The sequence below is a fragment of the Rhopilema esculentum genome, chromosome 3 (assembly GCF_057945365.1).
Source record: "Rhopilema esculentum isolate cy_ngs chromosome 3, ASM5794536v1, whole genome shotgun sequence".
In the NCBI taxonomy this organism is placed as follows: domain Eukaryota; kingdom Metazoa; phylum Cnidaria; class Scyphozoa; order Rhizostomeae; family Rhizostomatidae; genus Rhopilema; species Rhopilema esculentum.
In genome coordinates this window covers 6,694,683-6,714,250 of record NC_142817.1, presented here as the reverse complement: position 1 = coordinate 6,714,250, position 19,568 = coordinate 6,694,683, and the positions used below count along the sequence as shown (strand labels likewise).

General features: G+C 38.1%; 1 protein-coding gene and 1 long non-coding RNA gene across 2 annotated transcripts in view; one reads left to right on the top strand and one right to left on the bottom strand.

Moving 5' to 3' along the window:
- Positions 1–576: 576 nt before the first annotated feature.
- LOC135692419 (monocarboxylate transporter 10-like) lies at positions 577–10,605 on the bottom strand. The gene is made up of 5 exons (XM_065210534.2): positions 10,284–10,605; positions 5,132–5,398; positions 4,237–4,538; positions 2,141–2,510; positions 577–791 (listed from the first exon to the last, which is right to left on the bottom strand). Exons 1-5 carry the CDS (start codon positions 10,456–10,458, stop codon positions 577–579), a joined length of 1,329 nt encoding a protein of 442 aa, XP_065066606.2. The 5' UTR covers positions 10,459–10,605.
- The window catches only part of LOC135691464 (uncharacterized), a 79,986-nt gene continuing 61,106 nt past the window's right edge, over positions 689–19,568 (top strand). Inside the window, exon 1 of the long non-coding RNA XR_016144460.1 lies at positions 689–826. This is a non-coding gene — a long non-coding RNA (uncharacterized LOC135691464). The remainder of the gene's footprint in view (positions 827–19,568) is intronic.

Here is a 19,568-nt window from a genome sequence, read left to right as displayed (position 1 = left end):
ATGAGTCATCCTTTAAATTTTGTACATTTCCTATATCATTTTATCCATTCGTTGTAATTAATTTAAGATTTGTAAATGTAGTATAAATAGTAGGCTTTAATTAGCTGTTATATTAGCTACAAAATTTGCTTCGTCTACTGTAAATAATTTTATAATAATAATAATAATAATAATAATAATAATAATAATAATAATAATAATAATGACAATAATAATGTCTGAGACATTATGTTAATACGGTTTAAAACAAACAGATACAATTGTGAAGTCACAAAAATCTTTAATATTGGAATTAAGCACTATTAGAATTAAAACATTAAACTCTATTTCCACTGAGAAAACACCAAATGGGAAATGTCTCTAATTGAACATGATGATTTCTTGGGGCAATTTTTAGAACTTAGGTATTAATTTCAGAAGAAAGTTGTCTTCCTTACATGTGGAAAATATTGAGAAAAATTGCAAATTGAACTAGTTCCTTTAAAACGAAGCCTATTGAGAAGTTACTTGTTCAAACACGCTGCTTATCGTAACTAACTTACCGGCCAATAATCTTCACGTAGAGTAAATTTCAAATTATTTGTTTGTGTTTTCATTCCTTATTACCTCAACATCCACCTCAACATCCTTTATTTCTTGCTCATCCGTCACCTTCTCGTTTACTTCTTTATCAGGGACTTCGACTTTTTTCATATACCTAAGTGGCGTCAGAAGCAGACATGTTAATATAGGAGGTATCCCTGACAGCATGAAGAACGCTCTGTAGTCTTGAGTCTTGTCAACTATAAAACCTGAAAGAAGCCAGAAGGAACCAAATTACATCAAGGTTTGTATGTCATTTAGATGAAGTCATTTTCTGCAGGCCATAACATTTTTTTTGTCGAAACATTTTTCTACTCCAACGAGTAAAACTCATCATTTAAAGAAAATGCATCTAAGTAACCACTATTGTATTTCTTACAGATAGCAAGAAAAAGGTATTTATAAATTTCATGACCTCATCAAAATGGCAAATCAACATGCATTCAAATCTAATTTTTTTGTCAAAAATCATCTTAAAGTGTAAAATTTTTTATAAAAAGGATTGTAATTTTAGTTTAAAAAAGAATCCATTCCTACGGATAGAAAATTTCCATATTTAAAAAAATCAAAAACGTTAGCTTTCAGTAATCACGCAACGCAAAGAATGAATTTCAAACAACGCAACGCAAAAATCTCGCGAAGTATGGTGTTAACAAGCTTATGCAAATCCTAGTGTCTAGTCTCCTCTTATTTCTATCTAATAGTTATATTGATGTGCTTGCATCGCTCGCGTTAGACGGCGTGTTTTTTTCTTCTTAATGCTGCCTTTTGACGTAAAACTAGGTGGAATTTGTTGCTCATGCCTTCCAATAGAAGTAGTCAATATTAAACTTTTTGGCATGCTTTTCATTAAATTCGACAAATTGAAAATGCACTTTAAGAATGGCTTGGACAGCAGAATCAGGGTCTGGGGGCAACGGGTGCAATGACATGGTTGATCTCGTTTTCATCCTTTGGTGATTACGTACATGGCAACTTTTGAAGAAGTCCGTCACTTATGTAGTATCCTCATTTGAAAAATGTGTACGCTATCCTACTGAAGACAGGTAACCACATTACTTTGGATCTTTCATGAGCTTTTTCAGAATTCTGACTTTGCCAGCCCTAAACGTTTAAGTTGCTGCATCGCAGCCTGCCATAGCATGGAAAGATGGAAGAATGAGTGTGCTGGAGTTGTACACTCCAATAGGCTCCGCACTGCATTGAAAATGTATGAATTTACTGTTAGCTTTATCGGTGATCTTACAGCTGCAAAACCATCTACAAGCCATACGTAGCTATTTGGTACCACTCCAATTACACATCTTACGTTACCCTGGTTAAAAGAGTCTCAGAGAGTCAATGGCCTCCGCTTTCCTTTCCAATCCACTTTGCCATTCCTTTTCCCGATCTTTATCTTTCGAAGCTAAGGTAATTCAACGCGGCTCCTAGTGCAAATTACAGTTTCTAAGTTGCTACCCCTTCGGGAAAATTTTAAAAACAGCTACGCAGTTGCTTGAGAAATGTCCACATTCTCTTATAAATAAAAGCAAAAATAAAAAGTATTGCTTACAAATACCTAATAAAGGTGGTCCAAGCATCATGGATACACTGCATGAGGTGTAGACCATTGCAAAGCCTTCGCTCATGTACGTCATGCCGACTACTTCCCTAACAACTGGTGCAAAAGTAGATTGCATTTGCCCATCCAGAAAGGAAAATACCCAAATATAGACAATCAAGTGAACTGTGGTGGATGAAAATGATCCAATGACTGCCGACAACCCATTTAGAAGCAATATAGACTGGTAGTAGTTGATTGTTTTGAATTTCTTGCTGTCAACGATAAAGCCAGAAATAAATCTACCACAACCCATTCCAATCGCCGAAAACACAGGGAACTGTCTTGCTAAATCCGGTGAAGTGCCATACCCAATTGCTAGTTGTACCTTTAAAAAAGCGAATATGAGAGCACGATATATGTCTATACACTCTTGTTTTATAAAAACTCCCTATATATATAATACAGTTCTAGGTGAACGCTTAAAGGCTCTTGCGCAACCGGCACGCTTTATGACTATAAATAGCTAAAAAGACCGGCCTAGGGAGATGGGGATTAAGAAATGGCGAAGCTGCGGAGAATAGGAGGGGGAGGGCGGAGGAGAAAAGGAAAGGGAAAATACGCTGTGCCCCTATTATCTTCCTCCTTCTCCCTCGCAGGCCCTTCATTTTTTTCTTTTCTTCAGCAGTTCCTTTTATTCTATTCTTCTTCCCTCCCGATCTCCCTCCCCAAAAGACTCTGCGGAGGAGAGTAGTCAATTGCTCAAGACAACTGCCGCTAAGCATGCCGGTTACGCAAGAGCCTTTAAAGAATAGAGAAATCATGTCCTATAATACATATCAAACTTTATTCGGATCAGCCCGTTTATCAACGTGATTATAGTAATAATTTCATTTTAACTTGAAATTAAATAATATTTAATATTTAATAATCATATAATATTTAATTTGCTGATGTAATGTTTTCGAAGTTTCAATACGGTAAAATTTCTAAGTTTCTTACATCCAACCAGTTAAAGAACACATTCATATAAAAAGCACTGTTGTCACTTTTCACGTTTGTAATAAGAGGAAACCAGGGGGGGGGGAGGGCAAAAGGAAACAAATGTCCCATGGTTATTAGCATAAATATAGGAACTTAAGAACAGGTCAGTGAGGTATATATTCACCTCATTGGTTAAGCTAGGTAAGTCAAGCTTTGAATATGAGGCTGAGCAAACAAGTGGGCAACATGTTCAGATTTTCTTAATGGCAGTTATGTGACGAAACTTGAAGCAAGTTCAAATACGCTCCATTTTACGCAATAAGTAGGGCCTTCATCAACCAATAACAAAAATTGCATTAAAATGTTATTGGAAGGATGTCAGTTAGGAAAATGGAAGTCTGGGGATCTTTGAATTAAAGCTCCCGCAGAAAAGCACATGCAATGAGCATGGGTCATTTTCGTTTAGGGGTGCTACACTTTGGAATAGCCTAGACACCGAAGCAGACAACCTCTCTGATTAGATAGAAACTTTGCACTAAAAATTATTTTTTTAATACCAAACTTAAGATTTTATAAAACTGTAGAAACATTTTAAGCCAAACTTAAAAAGTGTTAAAAAGATAGAAAATAGAATGTTGTTGAATGAATGGAACTAATGAAAATGGATGAATAAATGTTAAAAACGGAAATTATTTCTATTTCAAGCCAGCTACAAATAATTTGTATTTTTAGGTTAATTCTCAGGACCTATTAATAACAACTATTATTATGATTCTTACGACAAGCCTTTTGTTGAGAAATATTAGAAAGATTGAATGAGAAATAGAACTGCGAGGTCAATCTTTGCGCCAATAAGGTCATATTCGATTCATGTTTCTATTACACTAGTACCCAGGCTCCCTGCGTTGTCTTCAATCGAAATGAAATGAATTGAAATGATATCTTATCGTGATTACGGCAAAAAGCCTTCATCTAGTTTGTTTTTATCACAATTATCCGCCAGTAGAAACCAGGACTGAGGAGAATGACATTTATCTTGTTTAATCTAGATTCTTTTTTGTGAGATGAAACTTTTCAAGTAAACTAAGGAGCTGTTTCTAACCTTTAACTACTCAAACCCTCTTACCTACCTGATGAACATTGGAAACGGAGTAGGAAAATGAACACACGAAAATTGCAAACAGGTATAGGCAAAATGCTTTGTTTTTGAGCAGATGAAAGTACACGTTGAGTCCCTTCTTTTTGGCAGTATTCACTTTCTCATCGCTTTCGTAGGTTATAGGAAAAAACCCTTGTGATGAAATTAAACAAACTAATGTCATAACCGTTGCTAGAACTTGAAATGTTCTTTCTAATGTGAAGTTATTCACAAGCCATATGATGATATAGGACAAGCCAACTTGAGCAATACAGCATCCTCCAGTAAGCAAACCTGAAAAATGAAGGGCGATACAATAAATGAAAAAAGAAGGTATACCGATAAGGGATAAAAGTTAAAAACTCAGACCGATGTGATTAAGGTTAAAGTGTGGCTTGAGATTATCATATCTCTATATGTTCTATATAAAGTAAGACTGAGGAGAAATCACATCTTCAGAAGTTCTGGCTGTGCTTTCGAAATGGGTCAAACATGTTGGAAATCTTGAGAAATCCGAACAAGAGGTGGAATAACTTTGAAAAAAGTTGGATATCTTGATAAATCTGAACAAACAATTCGGCAACTCAGTTCAAAGGGCCAATCCACTCTTGTAAATAGCGCACGAGATATCCACCAAAACACAGGATTTCTAGAGACTTGCCAAAAAAAGATTTCTGCCAAGGTTGTAAGAGATTTCCTGGAGTTATTTGGCCTTCGTGCCAGTCGTGAATTTAACAAATTGGAAAAACAAGTCGGAAATCTTGACAGATTGGGACAGGCAAGTTGGAAAATTTGAGAATCTGGGACAAACAAGTTTTGACAAATCGGATTTTCTCGGATGAAAAAAAAGGATTTTCTTTATTCATAGTTTTTTCCTTGTAACTCACCAAATGCAGTTGACTGCCTCTTGTCAAAGTAGATGCAAACGGCTTTGCTGACAACCATAAGCATTAAACAAGAGGCTAATCCAAAAGGGATGCTGAAGGTGAAAAAGGCTCCATTGATATTGGTTATGAATGACGTCAATAGAAGAGAGAGTCCCAACGGGATTGCTGTTGCTACTATGGAGACTCCCAAGCTAATCTTGTTTAGGAGCCAAGATGCCAATGGGGCCAAGAGAAACATCAGTGAAACTGGAATTGAGCCGACCCATGCTAAGAGAGATAGAAATTCATCACATCATTTTTCAAAGTTAGACTGCAGTGTTAAAACATAACTACGGTGGCCCATAACTGCCACTCACTAAATTAAACTGATTCGCATAGATCTCTATGTTCGCATGCAAACGCACACAATTAAAGCGAGACGCAGAAGAGAAAAGTGATTCGCAAAAAATTCAAGCGAGTTGTGCAGACAGAAAAGAGACTCGCACAAAATTGAAACTCGACACACATTTTTAGTTTCAGTCACACGAAATAAAACAAATCGCGCATAAAGCAGAATGAGTCGCACAATAAGAAAGTGGTCGCGCTTATGCGTCAAACAGTGGAAAATAATTGTAATCTAAACCAGCCTTAACGAAGCTCGTTTGAAAAGAAGCTCGTTTGTAATAGTGTACTTTTGTGTTTTCTTATGAAAACTGTTACCGTATTTCCTCTAATGAATGCTGCCCTCTGATAAACGCCGCCCTCTATTGAACGCCGCACATTTCTAATGAACGCCGAACCATTTGGAAGAAACGCCGCCATCTGATAAACGCCGCCCTCTATTGAACGCCGCATTTTTTAAAGTGGCGTTCATTAGAAAACACAGCAAACAAGAAGTAAGGTTTATGCGCTTACTATTCGAAAGCCATGAAAGTTTTTATCTCATAGAGACAAGGACTCTGACGGAGACAGGGATATTGACATTACTTGACTTGACTTGACATTCTTTTTATCTTTTTTCATCGCATTTTCCTTGTCATTTTACATTTGACAAACTTTTTATTTTGCATTGAATGACGCATCCAAAATTTGGAGTTTGTAATAAACGCCGCGGCGTTCTTTAGAGGAAATACGGTAGTGCAGTTGCTGCTTTTTCCGTTAAACCTCTTCTACCTAAGGAGGCACTGATTTGAGTTCTTAAAAATAAATCTTAAAATCATTACCACAAAGTTTGCTAAATTTTTATGGCATGTGCTCCAGATCTCTACTTTCAAGTTAGGGGTCTGGAACACAAGCAAAATATTGGGGGAATATCATACACTTATTTTATACAAGAATATAGTCTATAAGGATATTAAGGCTCAAATTCGCTAAAATTAAAGAAATTATTTAAAAATAATGCAAGGATCAAGCTTTATCAAGAATTAATTTTTTTTTGATTACTTGAGTTTTTTGGAAAGAAAAAAAAATGCAAGTTTTGCACTATATGTTAATAGACGTATCCTTTCTTTGAGTCATTTGACTAATACGACTCAGTTACACCTCGTGTTCCTTAAGAATAGTACAAGAATTATATTAGCCTCGAAGCAAAAGAAATTAAGAACATTAAGGCACGGCACAAAGTTAGGTATTCTTATAAAAAAGTGAGTAAGTCACCATGCGTGTTACGACACTGGGTTACCTTACGGATAATATCACGTGACATTTGCATCATTGTGCTGTGATTGCATCAGCGTCTGTAAATACGTCTTTTTGCATTCCGTAATTATTATTTCAAGGTTCTGCTAACGGTATATAAAGGGTTGTTTCATAAGTTAGGTTTAGTCTTGTCGAAACTTTTATCGTACTGCTAGAAGCTCTGTTGATAGTTTTGTAGTGCATGTTGAAGCCATGTTTCTCCCCTCCCCCCCCCACTTTTAAGAGGTTTTACATACGGGTCATTGTCTATTGATTTTAAGACATGAAGACATCTGAATTGCATAAAACGTTTCACCCCTCTAAATATTTTACTTGAAATATCCTATTAGGGGGCCTATTATAGGTTTGCGGCTTCACGGCCATGACCCCATTTTAACGAGCGGCCTCCGGATTTAAACATGGTTTATATACGGAATGCGGTTTCAACAAAAGGTGCGTCTCGCGTCTTTCGGTATAAATTCGCGACGGTTTACGGCTTCTATAATCCGATTGCGGCTTTCAAATGAAATAACGGTCCGCGGCCCTATAAGAAGGGACGACATAAACTTATAATTCATGATGATATCTTACAATTAATTCATATTTCAAATTACCAAAGCAAAGTATTTCGAAATTGTCAAATGTTCCATTCCATTCCTACAAGTAGAACATTTTAAGGTGATGTCAGGACACAATGGACCGACTCATATACAAAATGGACCGAGTCTTCAAAACCAAACTTTGCAGATAAAAATATTGAAAAAGTATGAAGAATATGTTCAGGAATAGTCAAAGGGCACCGTACTTAGGTAAAAATAGGCAATTGATTCTCTTTGGAACTTTGGAACTGTGGTGATCATTTGGTATTTTTTAGGGGAATCTAAGGACACTAAATGAAATATCTATCTTTTTTTGCTCAACTTGTTTTTGGGGAACAACTAAAGAAACTCGAAAAAGATACATATACCAAAACTGAAAGTCTGAAGTCCTTTGCGTGGAGGGTACAACCTGAAGGGGCTAGTTATAGACATGCCTGGGAGAGACAATGTGCCTGAAGGATTTTTGAACTTTGAATTTTGGGACATCTTCTTTGGCTCTACTAACAGTCTTAGATGCATAAGATAGCAAGAAATAATGCAAAAATAAAGTTCATGCGAAGCTAAACTAAGCGAAATCCACTCTTTCGATGATCTCAAGAGAAAAACGTTATAAATACTAGAGATTGACTATATGTTTCTAAAGAGTAGAAATTTAGTTGTCTAAAGGGTACTCATCGAGTGTGAAAAGAGAGGAGCTGTAGAGGGCCAAATTCTCTTTACGGTTGCGTTCACGTGGCTTTTCATAATATTTCCTTAAAGTTTGATCTAAGATAGTTATTTCGTCTTGCATCAAAAACATAATCTCTAATAAATTTTAGCATTGTTTATTGGTGCCATATTTAATTAAAAAGTATGGCCAGAAACAATATTTTCTGACCTTATGAGAGATTGGTTACTTGCTTCTCTCAAGTATACACCAGTTCGACTTGCGGTCTCGTAAAGAAATTTTCCAAACTTCATTATACGACGTTTTTATGCTCAGATTTGGCTTTATCATCATAATTTTAGCTGGATACAATTTTTTCACATTGTTTGTTCTTGTATTTTAGATTTAACGCAGAAATGAGGCTGTAAGTTGAATTGGTGTATTACGTGCTTCGTCTAATTTGTTTAGAATAAAAATAACTTCGCGGGAACCATGTCTAGCCTCAGATAATAAAAATTAAAAAATGAACAATATCTGTTTAGAGATTTGAAGATTTAGTGGACAGATTTTATCAGGAAATCAATGCTGCGACTTGAATGGTTTACAAAACTGTTGCTTAGTGGTCTTAGAAAGAATTCATGGCATAAAGATGTTGAACAATTAATGTAGATAAAAACACTTTTATGATGCTATTTGATGTTCTCGTCTATTTTGTTGAGATAATATAAGCCAAAACTATTTGCGGTAGATTCTATGCTATTGGCATTTTTACTAATGCAAATGCGAATTACTAATGCGAAAGCAAAACTGAGGTGCGGTTTTCGGAAAATCGAGAATTTCCCAACATTCGGTGGGCTGCAAACGTTCTTGCAAAACTTTTGACCTCTTGCAAACTATGAAAAACAGTGTACCAGACCATTTTCAAGTGATCAAAATTTAATTGGTATTTTTACCATTTTTCTGCGGAAAGTTATTAAAGGAAAACCGGAGGGCTGTTTTGCTCGAATCGTCAGAGGAAGTGTTGCGAATCGTCAGAGCACACGGCCCTCCCCTCAATCTAAAAATTGTCTCTTTGGAGCTGGGTAGTGAGACTTTTGCTGTTTTCAAGCGACTGTTTTGGGATAGTTTCGCGACCATTTTGGACAACCAAATTAATAAAATTCTCTTTTTAGATACCTGCTACACTGTTTTTTCATAGTCTGCAGTCGGTTTACGCACTTTGTTGTGTTTTTATTTTACGTCGAAAGTGGGGAATTTTGCGAAAGTGCAAACTCCGCCTCAAACCACGGTTTAGACTTTAGGCCCCGTTCACACGGGAACGCAATCGTTCCGTTCCATTTTTGTTCCAGTTTCTGGAACGAAAAGGTATACTGTTCACACTGTAACGGAACGATTGCGTATCGATTTTTGTTTATGTTCAGACGGGAACGCAATCGTTCGCCTTAGTTTATAAGTCGTGCCAGGCGCCACTCCCAGAGTCGGTTTCAATGTTGAGTGGTTGAATATTCATCAAAACATTGGTTCATTTCTGTTCTTAAAAAATTACGTTTTATTTGTCTTGCAAGGACTAGGAAAATGAGATTGACACCTTCCCTTGACACCCTGTTTAAAACCACTCGGCACATCAACTGCCGTCAATTTTTTTCAAAATTGTTTCTGGACCTTTTACCTATCCAGTTTTGAAAATGATGCCATTACCTAAAGTTAACGGCTGTTTGGGCCAAAAACCCGAGATTTATAAAAATTTTTAAATTTCGTTTTTATCGACATTCGGGGGACTGAAAATGTTCTTCAAACAACTTTAACTTCTTACAAACTATAGAAAAAACAGTGTAGCAAACTGTGTTTTATCGATTAAACTTTAAATGGTATTTTTATAATTTTTCTGCAAAAAGTTATTAAAGGAAAACCGGGAACTGTTTTCAGAAATTGCACATTTTGTCAAAGTTTCCGAGACTTTCGCATTAACTGGAATTTTTATTTAACTATGAAAGTGTGAAAAAACAGTAAAACTATGGTATTTGTGATGTTTAAAAATCAAATCGGTCCTACAGATTTAATAAGTCAAAAGTTATTAAAGGAAAACTGGAGGGTAGTTTGCGTGCGAATCGTCAGAGCGAATCATCCGAATCGTCCCTTCTCAAATATAGCTCTTCTCTAATGTTTTAGCATAAAAAATTATCGGCATCTCCTCGTTGCAATGAAAAAAAGCATGCTTAGTTTAAGCATATCGTAAAATAATGCCACCTACCTGTTTTCTCCTTTGAATCCCCAAATTCGTCTAAGAATGAATTATAGAATATTCCAAAGTTGAAGAGAAACCCGCTCGTTGTAAAAAGAAGCAGAATAGATGAGAGGAGAGCTACCCATGACAACGTTGAATCTCGAGCTTTGACTGTTGTCTTCAGTAACTTGGCGATTAACATGGCTTACAGGTAACAGGTCTGACGTAAATAAATAAGAGTTTTTGAATAATCAGCAATAGGTAGCCATCGATCCGCTGCCTTCGAACTATTGCAACACTTGCAGCAGTAGCACCCCTCCAAGGCCTTTCAATGGCCCGCATGAAATAACAACTTGTTCGTGATGCCTGTGGAAACAGACAATGGTTTAGGATTACTTCCTTAGAGCATGTGGAATAGGGGGACCTGTTGCAGAAATAGCAAAAATGACATCGTGCTTTGACGAAAATACTTTGTGATGTGAATAGGTTGCCTGAAAGTTTTAGATAACTGCGAAATCTCAAATAAAAAGCCTAGTAAGTAATAATGCATTCAATCGAATTCGAGCATTCTCTTTGAATATATTTCTGCAGGGCCGGCCATGCCCCCCCCCCCACTTTTCTGCAGAGCTAAAGAAAAATTTTAAGCAAAAGTGGAAATAAATGTTGTACATGATTCTGTAAGTAACTTTGTCTAGTCTTCTTTTAAATGTGTCCTTGGTTGCTATGTCTTTACCATAGATAACATACATAAAATTGAAAATGGGAATTGGATCGAAGAAATCGGTCATTGTCTAAGTTTTACAACGAGTAACAGCTTGGCTTAGCAAACAGATCGAGAAACCTAGTCCATAATAACTTGGTGCCAGCACAAATTGACGGAGTTTCGTTTTTTCCGTTGCCTAAACTTGGCACAAAAGGTCTATTTGTTAGCAAAAACTTTCTCAGAAACATTTCAAGAAGAGAGAAATCAGCTGTTGAAGGAAAAGAAAAAAAAAGGAAAGAACTTTTTTTGAGGATATTAGCAATAAAGTGAGGGGTGTATCACTCCAAATATGCTTGTACACCCTGCCAAAAATCTGCAAAAATCCATTAAAATCCTTTTAAAAATCCAGAGATCCACAAAGAAAATAAAATTCCGAAAATCCAATCAGATTCAGAAATGTGCAAGAAATGTCCGGTACCAAGTCAAAGAAATAAGGCCAACTCTGGCAACATCAGCGTTGAATCACATAACGGACTTACATTTTGGACGAAAATCTTTTAGATCAATCAAAGACATCATCGAAAGATACGATGATCTGGAATCCAGATCTGGATGATTCGGTGCAGTGAATACAGAGACTTCCCGTTGTTGTTGCTGTTACCGTTGATAATCATAGTTCCTCGCTGTCTGACAGTCATCTTTGGTAACACGAGTTCTGGTTCCAATCATCCCTTTATTTTTGTGCGCTAACAATCCCTTCCTTGACAAAAAGAAACGTGAAAAAGCCACCAACCCTTCGCAAAAATCTACTGTATCTTGGCACGGCAGATGCGCAACGTAACGAGAACTTAACATTGGAAAGCCTGGAGACCAGCGCCTCGTTAGAAGAGACGATAATCCTTCATAAGAAGTCATTTTTAGGGAGAATACTTTACGAACTGGTTTACAGCACTTGCCACTGCTAATAAACTTTTCAAACAGCTCTCTGCAGAGCGAATGAATATAAAGTGTGCAGTGGGTCATGGCACCACCAAGCAATTGATGGTATGTGTTATGGAAACAGTTTGAGAGGCAAACGACTTGATAAACAAAAAAAGGTTTTGTAAGGTTTTTTTCAGCTCTATAGAAGGTATTTACAGATATTTGCTAGCACGCTGACTTTTTTATAGTTGAGTTGATAACATTTTTCAGAGACAGCTTGAAAAAATTGAAGCTGGGGGGCTGAGAATCACGCTTTAACGTAGGAGGACCTACCATGGTTGGGGCCGACGTGGAAGGGAATTTTTGAAATCATACCTTCTAAATAGCTATAAAAGCATCTCCCAGACCAGGTTTAACAAAATATTATACCATTTAGGATAGACAAATCGACGTTTCTCAGAAAAGCACAGATTATCGTTTCTGGGAGAAATTGGGGATGGTAAGTGTGACGTTATTAGCCTCGTATTTATGTTATGTTGGGCATGCGCCCGGTTCGTTATGTTATGTTATATTATGTTATGCGTGAGAATATAAAATGGAGTATTGAAGTTCGAATTCGGGTGTTCTTTCGTTGTTATATACCGGATATTCTTACATGGTGTTAGGTGAAACACCCATCTTTGATGTTTAGGAGGTAAATGATTGCTTTGCTGGTTCTGTTTCGCGATGACAGATCCAGATCCAATCGTGCCTGGGCCTAGTGCTTCCTCGGAAGGAAATAGCGGAACATCGGCGTTCATATCTAACGTGCCATTACCCCCACGATTAAGCTTAGAAGGAAATTTGGCAGAGAATTGGAAGCAATGGAAGCAAATTTATGATGCGTACGAAACTGTTACGAATTTGAAGTCTAAACCAGACAATTTTCGAGTGGCTGCTTTCATCACTTGCATAGGACCGGAAGCTCTTCGAATACACAATTCACTTCCGTACCAGGAGGAGGGTGAACGTCAAAACATTGAGCGAATCTTCGAATTATGGAATACTTACTGTATTGGAGAAACAAATGTGATTTACGAACGGTATAAATTCAATAATTGTACACAGGGCCCTACAGAGTCAATTGAAACTTATGCGGCTTCTTTGCGTGCCCTCGCAGCCACATGTGCATTTGGACCACTTAATGATGAGTTGATACGTGACCGAATTGTTTGTGGCATTCACAACAATGCTGTGCGACGTAAGCTACTGCAAGAACCAAAACTCTCATTATCTAAATGCATTGACTTATGCAGGGCCACAGAAACAACTACTGCTCAAGCAAAAATAATGGCTGGCCAAGATGATAATCACGACCTCATGGCCCATTATGTTGGAAAGCAAAGCAGCCCAAGGAAGACCACTGGAGACGCAAGAGGTTTTATTTCCGACTGCAAATTTTGTGGGCGTAGCCATAAAAGAAACAAAGAGAGTTGCCCAGCCTTTGGCAGATATTGTTCTGGTTGTGGTAAGAGAAACCATTTTGTTGAGAAGTGCAGCTTGAAGAAATCACCAGGTATGAGAGATACATTTTCTAAAGCCAAAATACATGCAGTGAAGGAAGAAAACACTTCAAGTGATGATGAAATTCTCATTTTTGAAATTTCACCCAAAAATAATCTGGCAATCAATGCTGTGTCCCAGTCCCCTCCTAAGAACAAAATTTTTGCCTCCATGATTATAAAAGGCAGGCAAATTAGTTTTCAAATTGACTCAGGTGCTACCTGTAATGTCCTTCCAGAACACTTCGTTCCTCCAGGCACAAAGGTTGAAAAATCGGATCACTCTTTGCGCCTGTACAGCCAAGCCTTGTTACCGATAAATGGTATTTGTAAACTTAAGGTAGTAAACCCAAAGATCCAGACTGAGTACACTGTCAGATTTGTTGTTGTAAAAGGTGACTATGTGCCATTATTAGGAGCTAATGCAGCACAAAAGATGGGACTTCTGACTGTTAATTATGCTAATATCTTTAACGCAAATGTAGATAATGTTAGCTCTAACAGTATTGCTTCAAACAGCACACATCAACAGGCACAACCAACGGTTGTCATGGAAACAGTCTTATCGACCACCGCAGTGGCTCCACTCAGTATTGCAGATATAGAGAACCGTTTTGGAGATGTCTTTGAAGGTCTGGGTCACATGCCAGGCAAATTGCACTTAGATGTTGATGAATCACAAACCCCTGTTGTCATGCCGCCTCGCAGAGTACCAATCGCTCTTAAAGCAAAACTCAAGGCTGAATTGGAAAGACTGGAAAATCTTCATGTCATTCAGAAAGTTACAAGTCCAACAGATTGGGTATCAAATCTCGTCATTGCAGAAAAACCAAATGGGAAACTGAGGGTGTGCATCGATCCACAACACCTCAACAAAGCATTGAAAAGAAGTCATTATCCTTTACCGCTCATTGAGGATGTGCTACCAGAGCTAGAAGGTGTCAAGGTATTCAGCAAAATCGACCTGAAGGAAGGGTACCTTCAAATAGAGCTCGATGAAGAATCAAGCATGCTCACAACGTTCCAGACACCATGGGGGCGTTGGAGGTACCTCAGGATGCCATTTGGAATTAAACCAGCTTCAGAACATTTTCAACACAAATTTGATCAGTGCATTGAAGGCCTATCTGGAGTGTATGCAGTCGCTGACGATGCTCTTGTTACCGGAAGAGGAGAAACTTACGAAGAAGCTGTCAAAAATCATGACATGAACATGCTGGCACTTTTGAAACGTTGTCAACAAAAAAACATCAAGCTGAACAAGGACAAATTCAAGTTCAAATCCGATAAAGTTTCCTTCATTGGCCATACCCTAACACAGAATGGTCTTAAAATAGACCCCGCAAAAGTTGAAGCCATCACAAAGATGAGCAAGCCGAAAGATGTCGCTGGTGTACAAAGGTTCATTGGCATGGTAAAATACCTGGCCAAGTTTCTTCCCAGACTATCTGAAGTATGCGAACCTCTGAGAAATTTGACCCACAAAGATGCACCATGGGTATGGGAAAAAGATCATGACAAGTCTTTTGCTGACATACAAAAAGCAATTTGTGAGGCACCAGTTCTAAAGTATTTTGACCATAAGGCAGCAACAGAAGGCCAGGCTGATGCATCATCAAAGGGGCTTGGTTTCGTGCTCATGCAAGAGGGACGTCCCGTGTCATATGCAAGCAGAGCCCTCACCCCTGCAGAGCAAAATTACAGCCAAATAGAGAAGGAGCTGCTTGCACAAGTATTTGGAGTGGAACATCACCATACCTATGTCTATGGCAGAGAGATTACACTTTGGACGGATCACAAACCACTTGTCTCAATCGTCAGCAAACCACTCGCCTCTGCTCCAAAGAGACTGCAAAGGTTGCTACTAAGATTGCAATCATACGATGTTAAAATCTGCTATAAACCTGGCAAAGAAATTGTTCTAGCAGACACACTCTCTCGTGCATACCTGCCGACAAGTGAGAGACAAAAGTCCGCAACTGAAGAAGAAGTCGAAACTATCCACATGTCAAATTATCTCCCCATCTCTGAGCCACAGCTGAAGGAAATACAGCGAGAAACCAAATGTGACAGCACTTTACAAGCACTGAAAGAAATAATTTTGAATGGGTGGCCAGAAAGAAAAGATACCCTTCCTCGATGTATTCATCCATACTTCTCAATTAGAGACGAGCTAGCAACACAGGATGACGTAATATTCAAGGGTCAGAGAGCAGTTGTTCCAGAAACACTGCGCAAAAAGATCCGGGATAAACTGTATGTAACACACACAGGAATACAGAGCTGCCTCAGAAGAGCCAGAGAAGCAGTTTACTGGCCTGGCATGAACAAAGATCTTATCGACTTCATCTCGAAATGTGAAATCTGTAGCACATTCCAAAACAACCAGACCAGAGAGCCCCTTATTCCTCGTGAAATCCCAAGCCGTCCCTGGCAAATAATTGCTGCTGACATTTTCACAGTCAACAACAAAGACTTCCTCTGTACTGTGGATTGCTACTCCAACTACTTTGAGATAGATCGTCTATTTTACAAAACTGCTGGGGAAATTAAGAAGAAGCTCAAGCGACACTTCTCTACTCATGGCATACCAGATACGCTCATGAGTGACAACGTACCTTTCTCCTCTAAAGAATTTCAGGATTTTGCCAAGGAATATGAATTTACCACCGAGCTAAGCTCGCCAGAGTACGCACAGAGTAATGGCAAAGCAGAAAATGCCGTCAAAACTGCAAAGATGCTAATGAAAAAAGCGACTGAATCTGGCAATGACTTCTATCTCGTGCTACTAGAATGGCGAAACACGCCGTCTGAGGGAATGGAAAGCTCTCCTTCCCAGCGTATGTTTAGCAGACGAGCTAAAACACTGCTTCCCATATCGAAGAAGCTCCTTAAACCAAAGGTTGTCACTGGTGTCCAAGAAAAACTTCGAAAGAGGAAAGAGATACAATCAAAGTATTATAACAGAGGCACAAGGGAGCTAAGTGCATTAAAGAAAGATGATGTAGTCCGGATAAAGCCAAGAAATTCCAACAGAACAGGCCGCTGGACCAAAGGATGTGTCATAGAGCAAGTTGGTGTAAGATCTTATAATGTAAAAACCGAAGATGGAAGAATCTTCAGACGAAATCGAAAGTTTCTACGTCAAACCAAAGAGCCTTTCTTTGCAGATGAAGAAGATTCAATCATTTTCCCCAGAAAGGAACGAGAAGCAGTGGCTCGACCTTATGAAGATCACCAATCTGAAATGGAGCAATTCGATCCGCAAGAGGCACCTCTCTCACGACCTGATGCTACTGAAGAAAAGACAGCAGCCGCCAGACCTGCTGAGACCAGATTTGATCATAGGCAATTGAACTTTTACCAGCCAGTAACGACAAGGAGTGGCAGGAAAGTGATTCGGCCGGACTACCTCACTGGCCACAACTTCTGATTAGCAAACTTTAAAAAACAATTATTTTTATTATCTTACTGTTCCGTTTATTCTTTTGTTGGAGGAAAGGTGTGACGTTATTAGCCTCGTATTTATGTTATGTTGGGCATGCGCCCGGTTCGTTATGTTATGTTATATTATGTTATGCGTGAGAATATAAAATGGAGTATTGAAGTTCGAATTCGGGTGTTCTTTCGTTGTTATATACCGGATATTCTTACAGTAAGAGTCTACCCTGGATTCCAGAGCGTCAAGTGAAGCATATGGGGCGTCGAGGAAATAGGGCGTTCGCAACGAGTCATGATTAAACTCTAGTGACAGACGTTGGGGAAAGAAAGAAAAGGTGTTTTCTATTCGAGAGCAAGCGATTTTATTTTGAAGCCATATCGGATTCGAATGTATCTAAGAACATATTCGGGCGCAAAACGAAAATTTTCTAAAAAAAAATCGAGGATGGGTATAACAAAGAGTGTAGTCATTGCTTCTCTCTATATTAATGCAAAAGTACTTCTTTGTTGACGTGGTACTTTTACGCAAATTAATTCTACTTCTTGCCCTCTTTGTCTTTTGGCCTAGTTTGTGTTCCTAGGTACAGTTCAAAGCAAAACTCAGAATTTCCTTTTTTTTCTCTATGTTATTATCATGTCACTAAATGTATAGATAAAATTATGGAGCTATTATGGAGATCTTGGTACCGCAATTCGACTAATAAAGGTTCAGAATAAGGAACTCTTGGACCTAGGTTTGAGTTAGGATTCTTATAAAAAGGCGTGTAATGATAATATATGTAATGTAGATTTGTCGAGATTTATGGCGAATTAAACGATTATTTTCTTACATGTTTTTTAGATTTATTCAAGGGGTGACCGGTGGATAAGATATTTGGGGCTAATCCCCTCCATGAGTATCGTCACAGAGTCGACACCACTCTGCAAACATAAAAAGCAGCCATCTACAATAGTCAACTTGCGCTTGACATCATGGCATAGTGGCTGAGGTATCAGCTACCAGGGATTCCTTTCTTTAAATGAAAATGACGATAATTTCTAAAAAAATCCTTTTGCTCCAGATATTTGGGGGTCTAGCCCCCCGTCCCCCTGGGATTTACGGCCCTGGGACACAAGTAAATTAACAGTACCTAAACAATTTTCAGGGCATACGGGGCTTAAGCTAAGTAATAGGCTTTGAAATGTAAAATCTGGAATTGAAATGGAAGCTAGAGCTTATTATGGGTATTGAACGGAAACGACAGGGTTTTGGAAGCGTTTGAAATACTGAATGGTGTTATAGCAGTAAGTGAGTCCTTGAGAAGCATTAAAGTGGACAAAAACGTATTTTGAAAAACGTTGGGATTAAAAGGAAAGCTGGGGCGTTTGCAACATGGAAAGGTACAGCAAAGGACGGATTTAGCGGTGGGGGGGATGTAGGGGTGAGACACCCACTCCAAATACTGCTGTGTGTTTTGATAAATTTTGCTTCCATTCGGTATAAATTATTTTTTGGTCGTCAATTTCAAAAAATGATAACTCCAAGATTTTACTTTACTTGTTTTCTTATCTTTTTCCGAATTCTGAAAATGGGCGTTTCCATCATTTTCCCGTGACCTGATGGATGTGGCACCAAAATCCAATTAGTGTTTAAAACCCCTCTCCTCCCAATCATTGTTTCTTAAATCAGTCCTTTGGTATGGAGCAAATGCTACTATAATACTGCTTGTCTCATAGCTGACTTACCACAGCCAATTTCCTTCCAATTAATGCTTTAAGGTGGACCACGGCTTTCCGATCTGTTTTGCTTATTTTCAGCCCGAGAGATAAGTATTTTGCATAAAAATTTTGATATCATACCAAACCATTTGTTCCTTTTTAAATAACTTTTGGTGATCTCAGAGACGTTGAAAGGTGACAGAGACCCCGCTTACACTATCCCGTTCTAAAACGGAATGGTGACGGTAGAAAATTCGTGCGGTGCATGGTCAAAACTATTCCGGATAGCAGATCAAAATCGTCTCGGTTCCAGCGCGCCTTTGTAAACGGAAGGGCGAACCGCGACTGTTTTGTCACAGTTCTAAATCTGCCAGGAACAGTGTAAACGGGTTAAGAGTACAATTTTCCCATATTGAATTTCAGTTAATTTATCATCGCAAGTACATGTTACAAACCGGCTTTCAAAGAATTACCAAAGCAAACCATTATTGTTTTTAAACAGAAGGCTGTCTCTGAATGAAACTGGTGTCTACTTACATTTTTTCTCCTTAAATCCGGGATAATTCCTTTGATTACAATGGATAAACTATAAATGAACCCTCCTGGGGCTCTTTTATTCGAAGATTCGGTTTTCAAATGATTTCAGATGTAACAAATTTAGCTTCACAAAAAGGTTCATTCAAAGAACTAGGTTTAAAGTAATTCAAAGACCCATGGACAGTTGAAGACAAACTTTAGGGGGCTGAAAATTAATTTTTCGACAAGAGAAGGAATTCAGGGAAAAAACCAATCAAAAATATGAATGATGAAAATCTCTTAACACATAAACAAAACCAATGATTCAAAATTACAATAAAAATTACTCAATGCTTTGCTAGAGAAATGCTAGTTACGGTTTTACCAAATATATATATAATGTAAACAAATTACAAGGAAATGTATTAATACATTAAGGACACTTTACCCTGGATATGGATATGAATAAAGAGAGAATCTGGTACCAAGGTA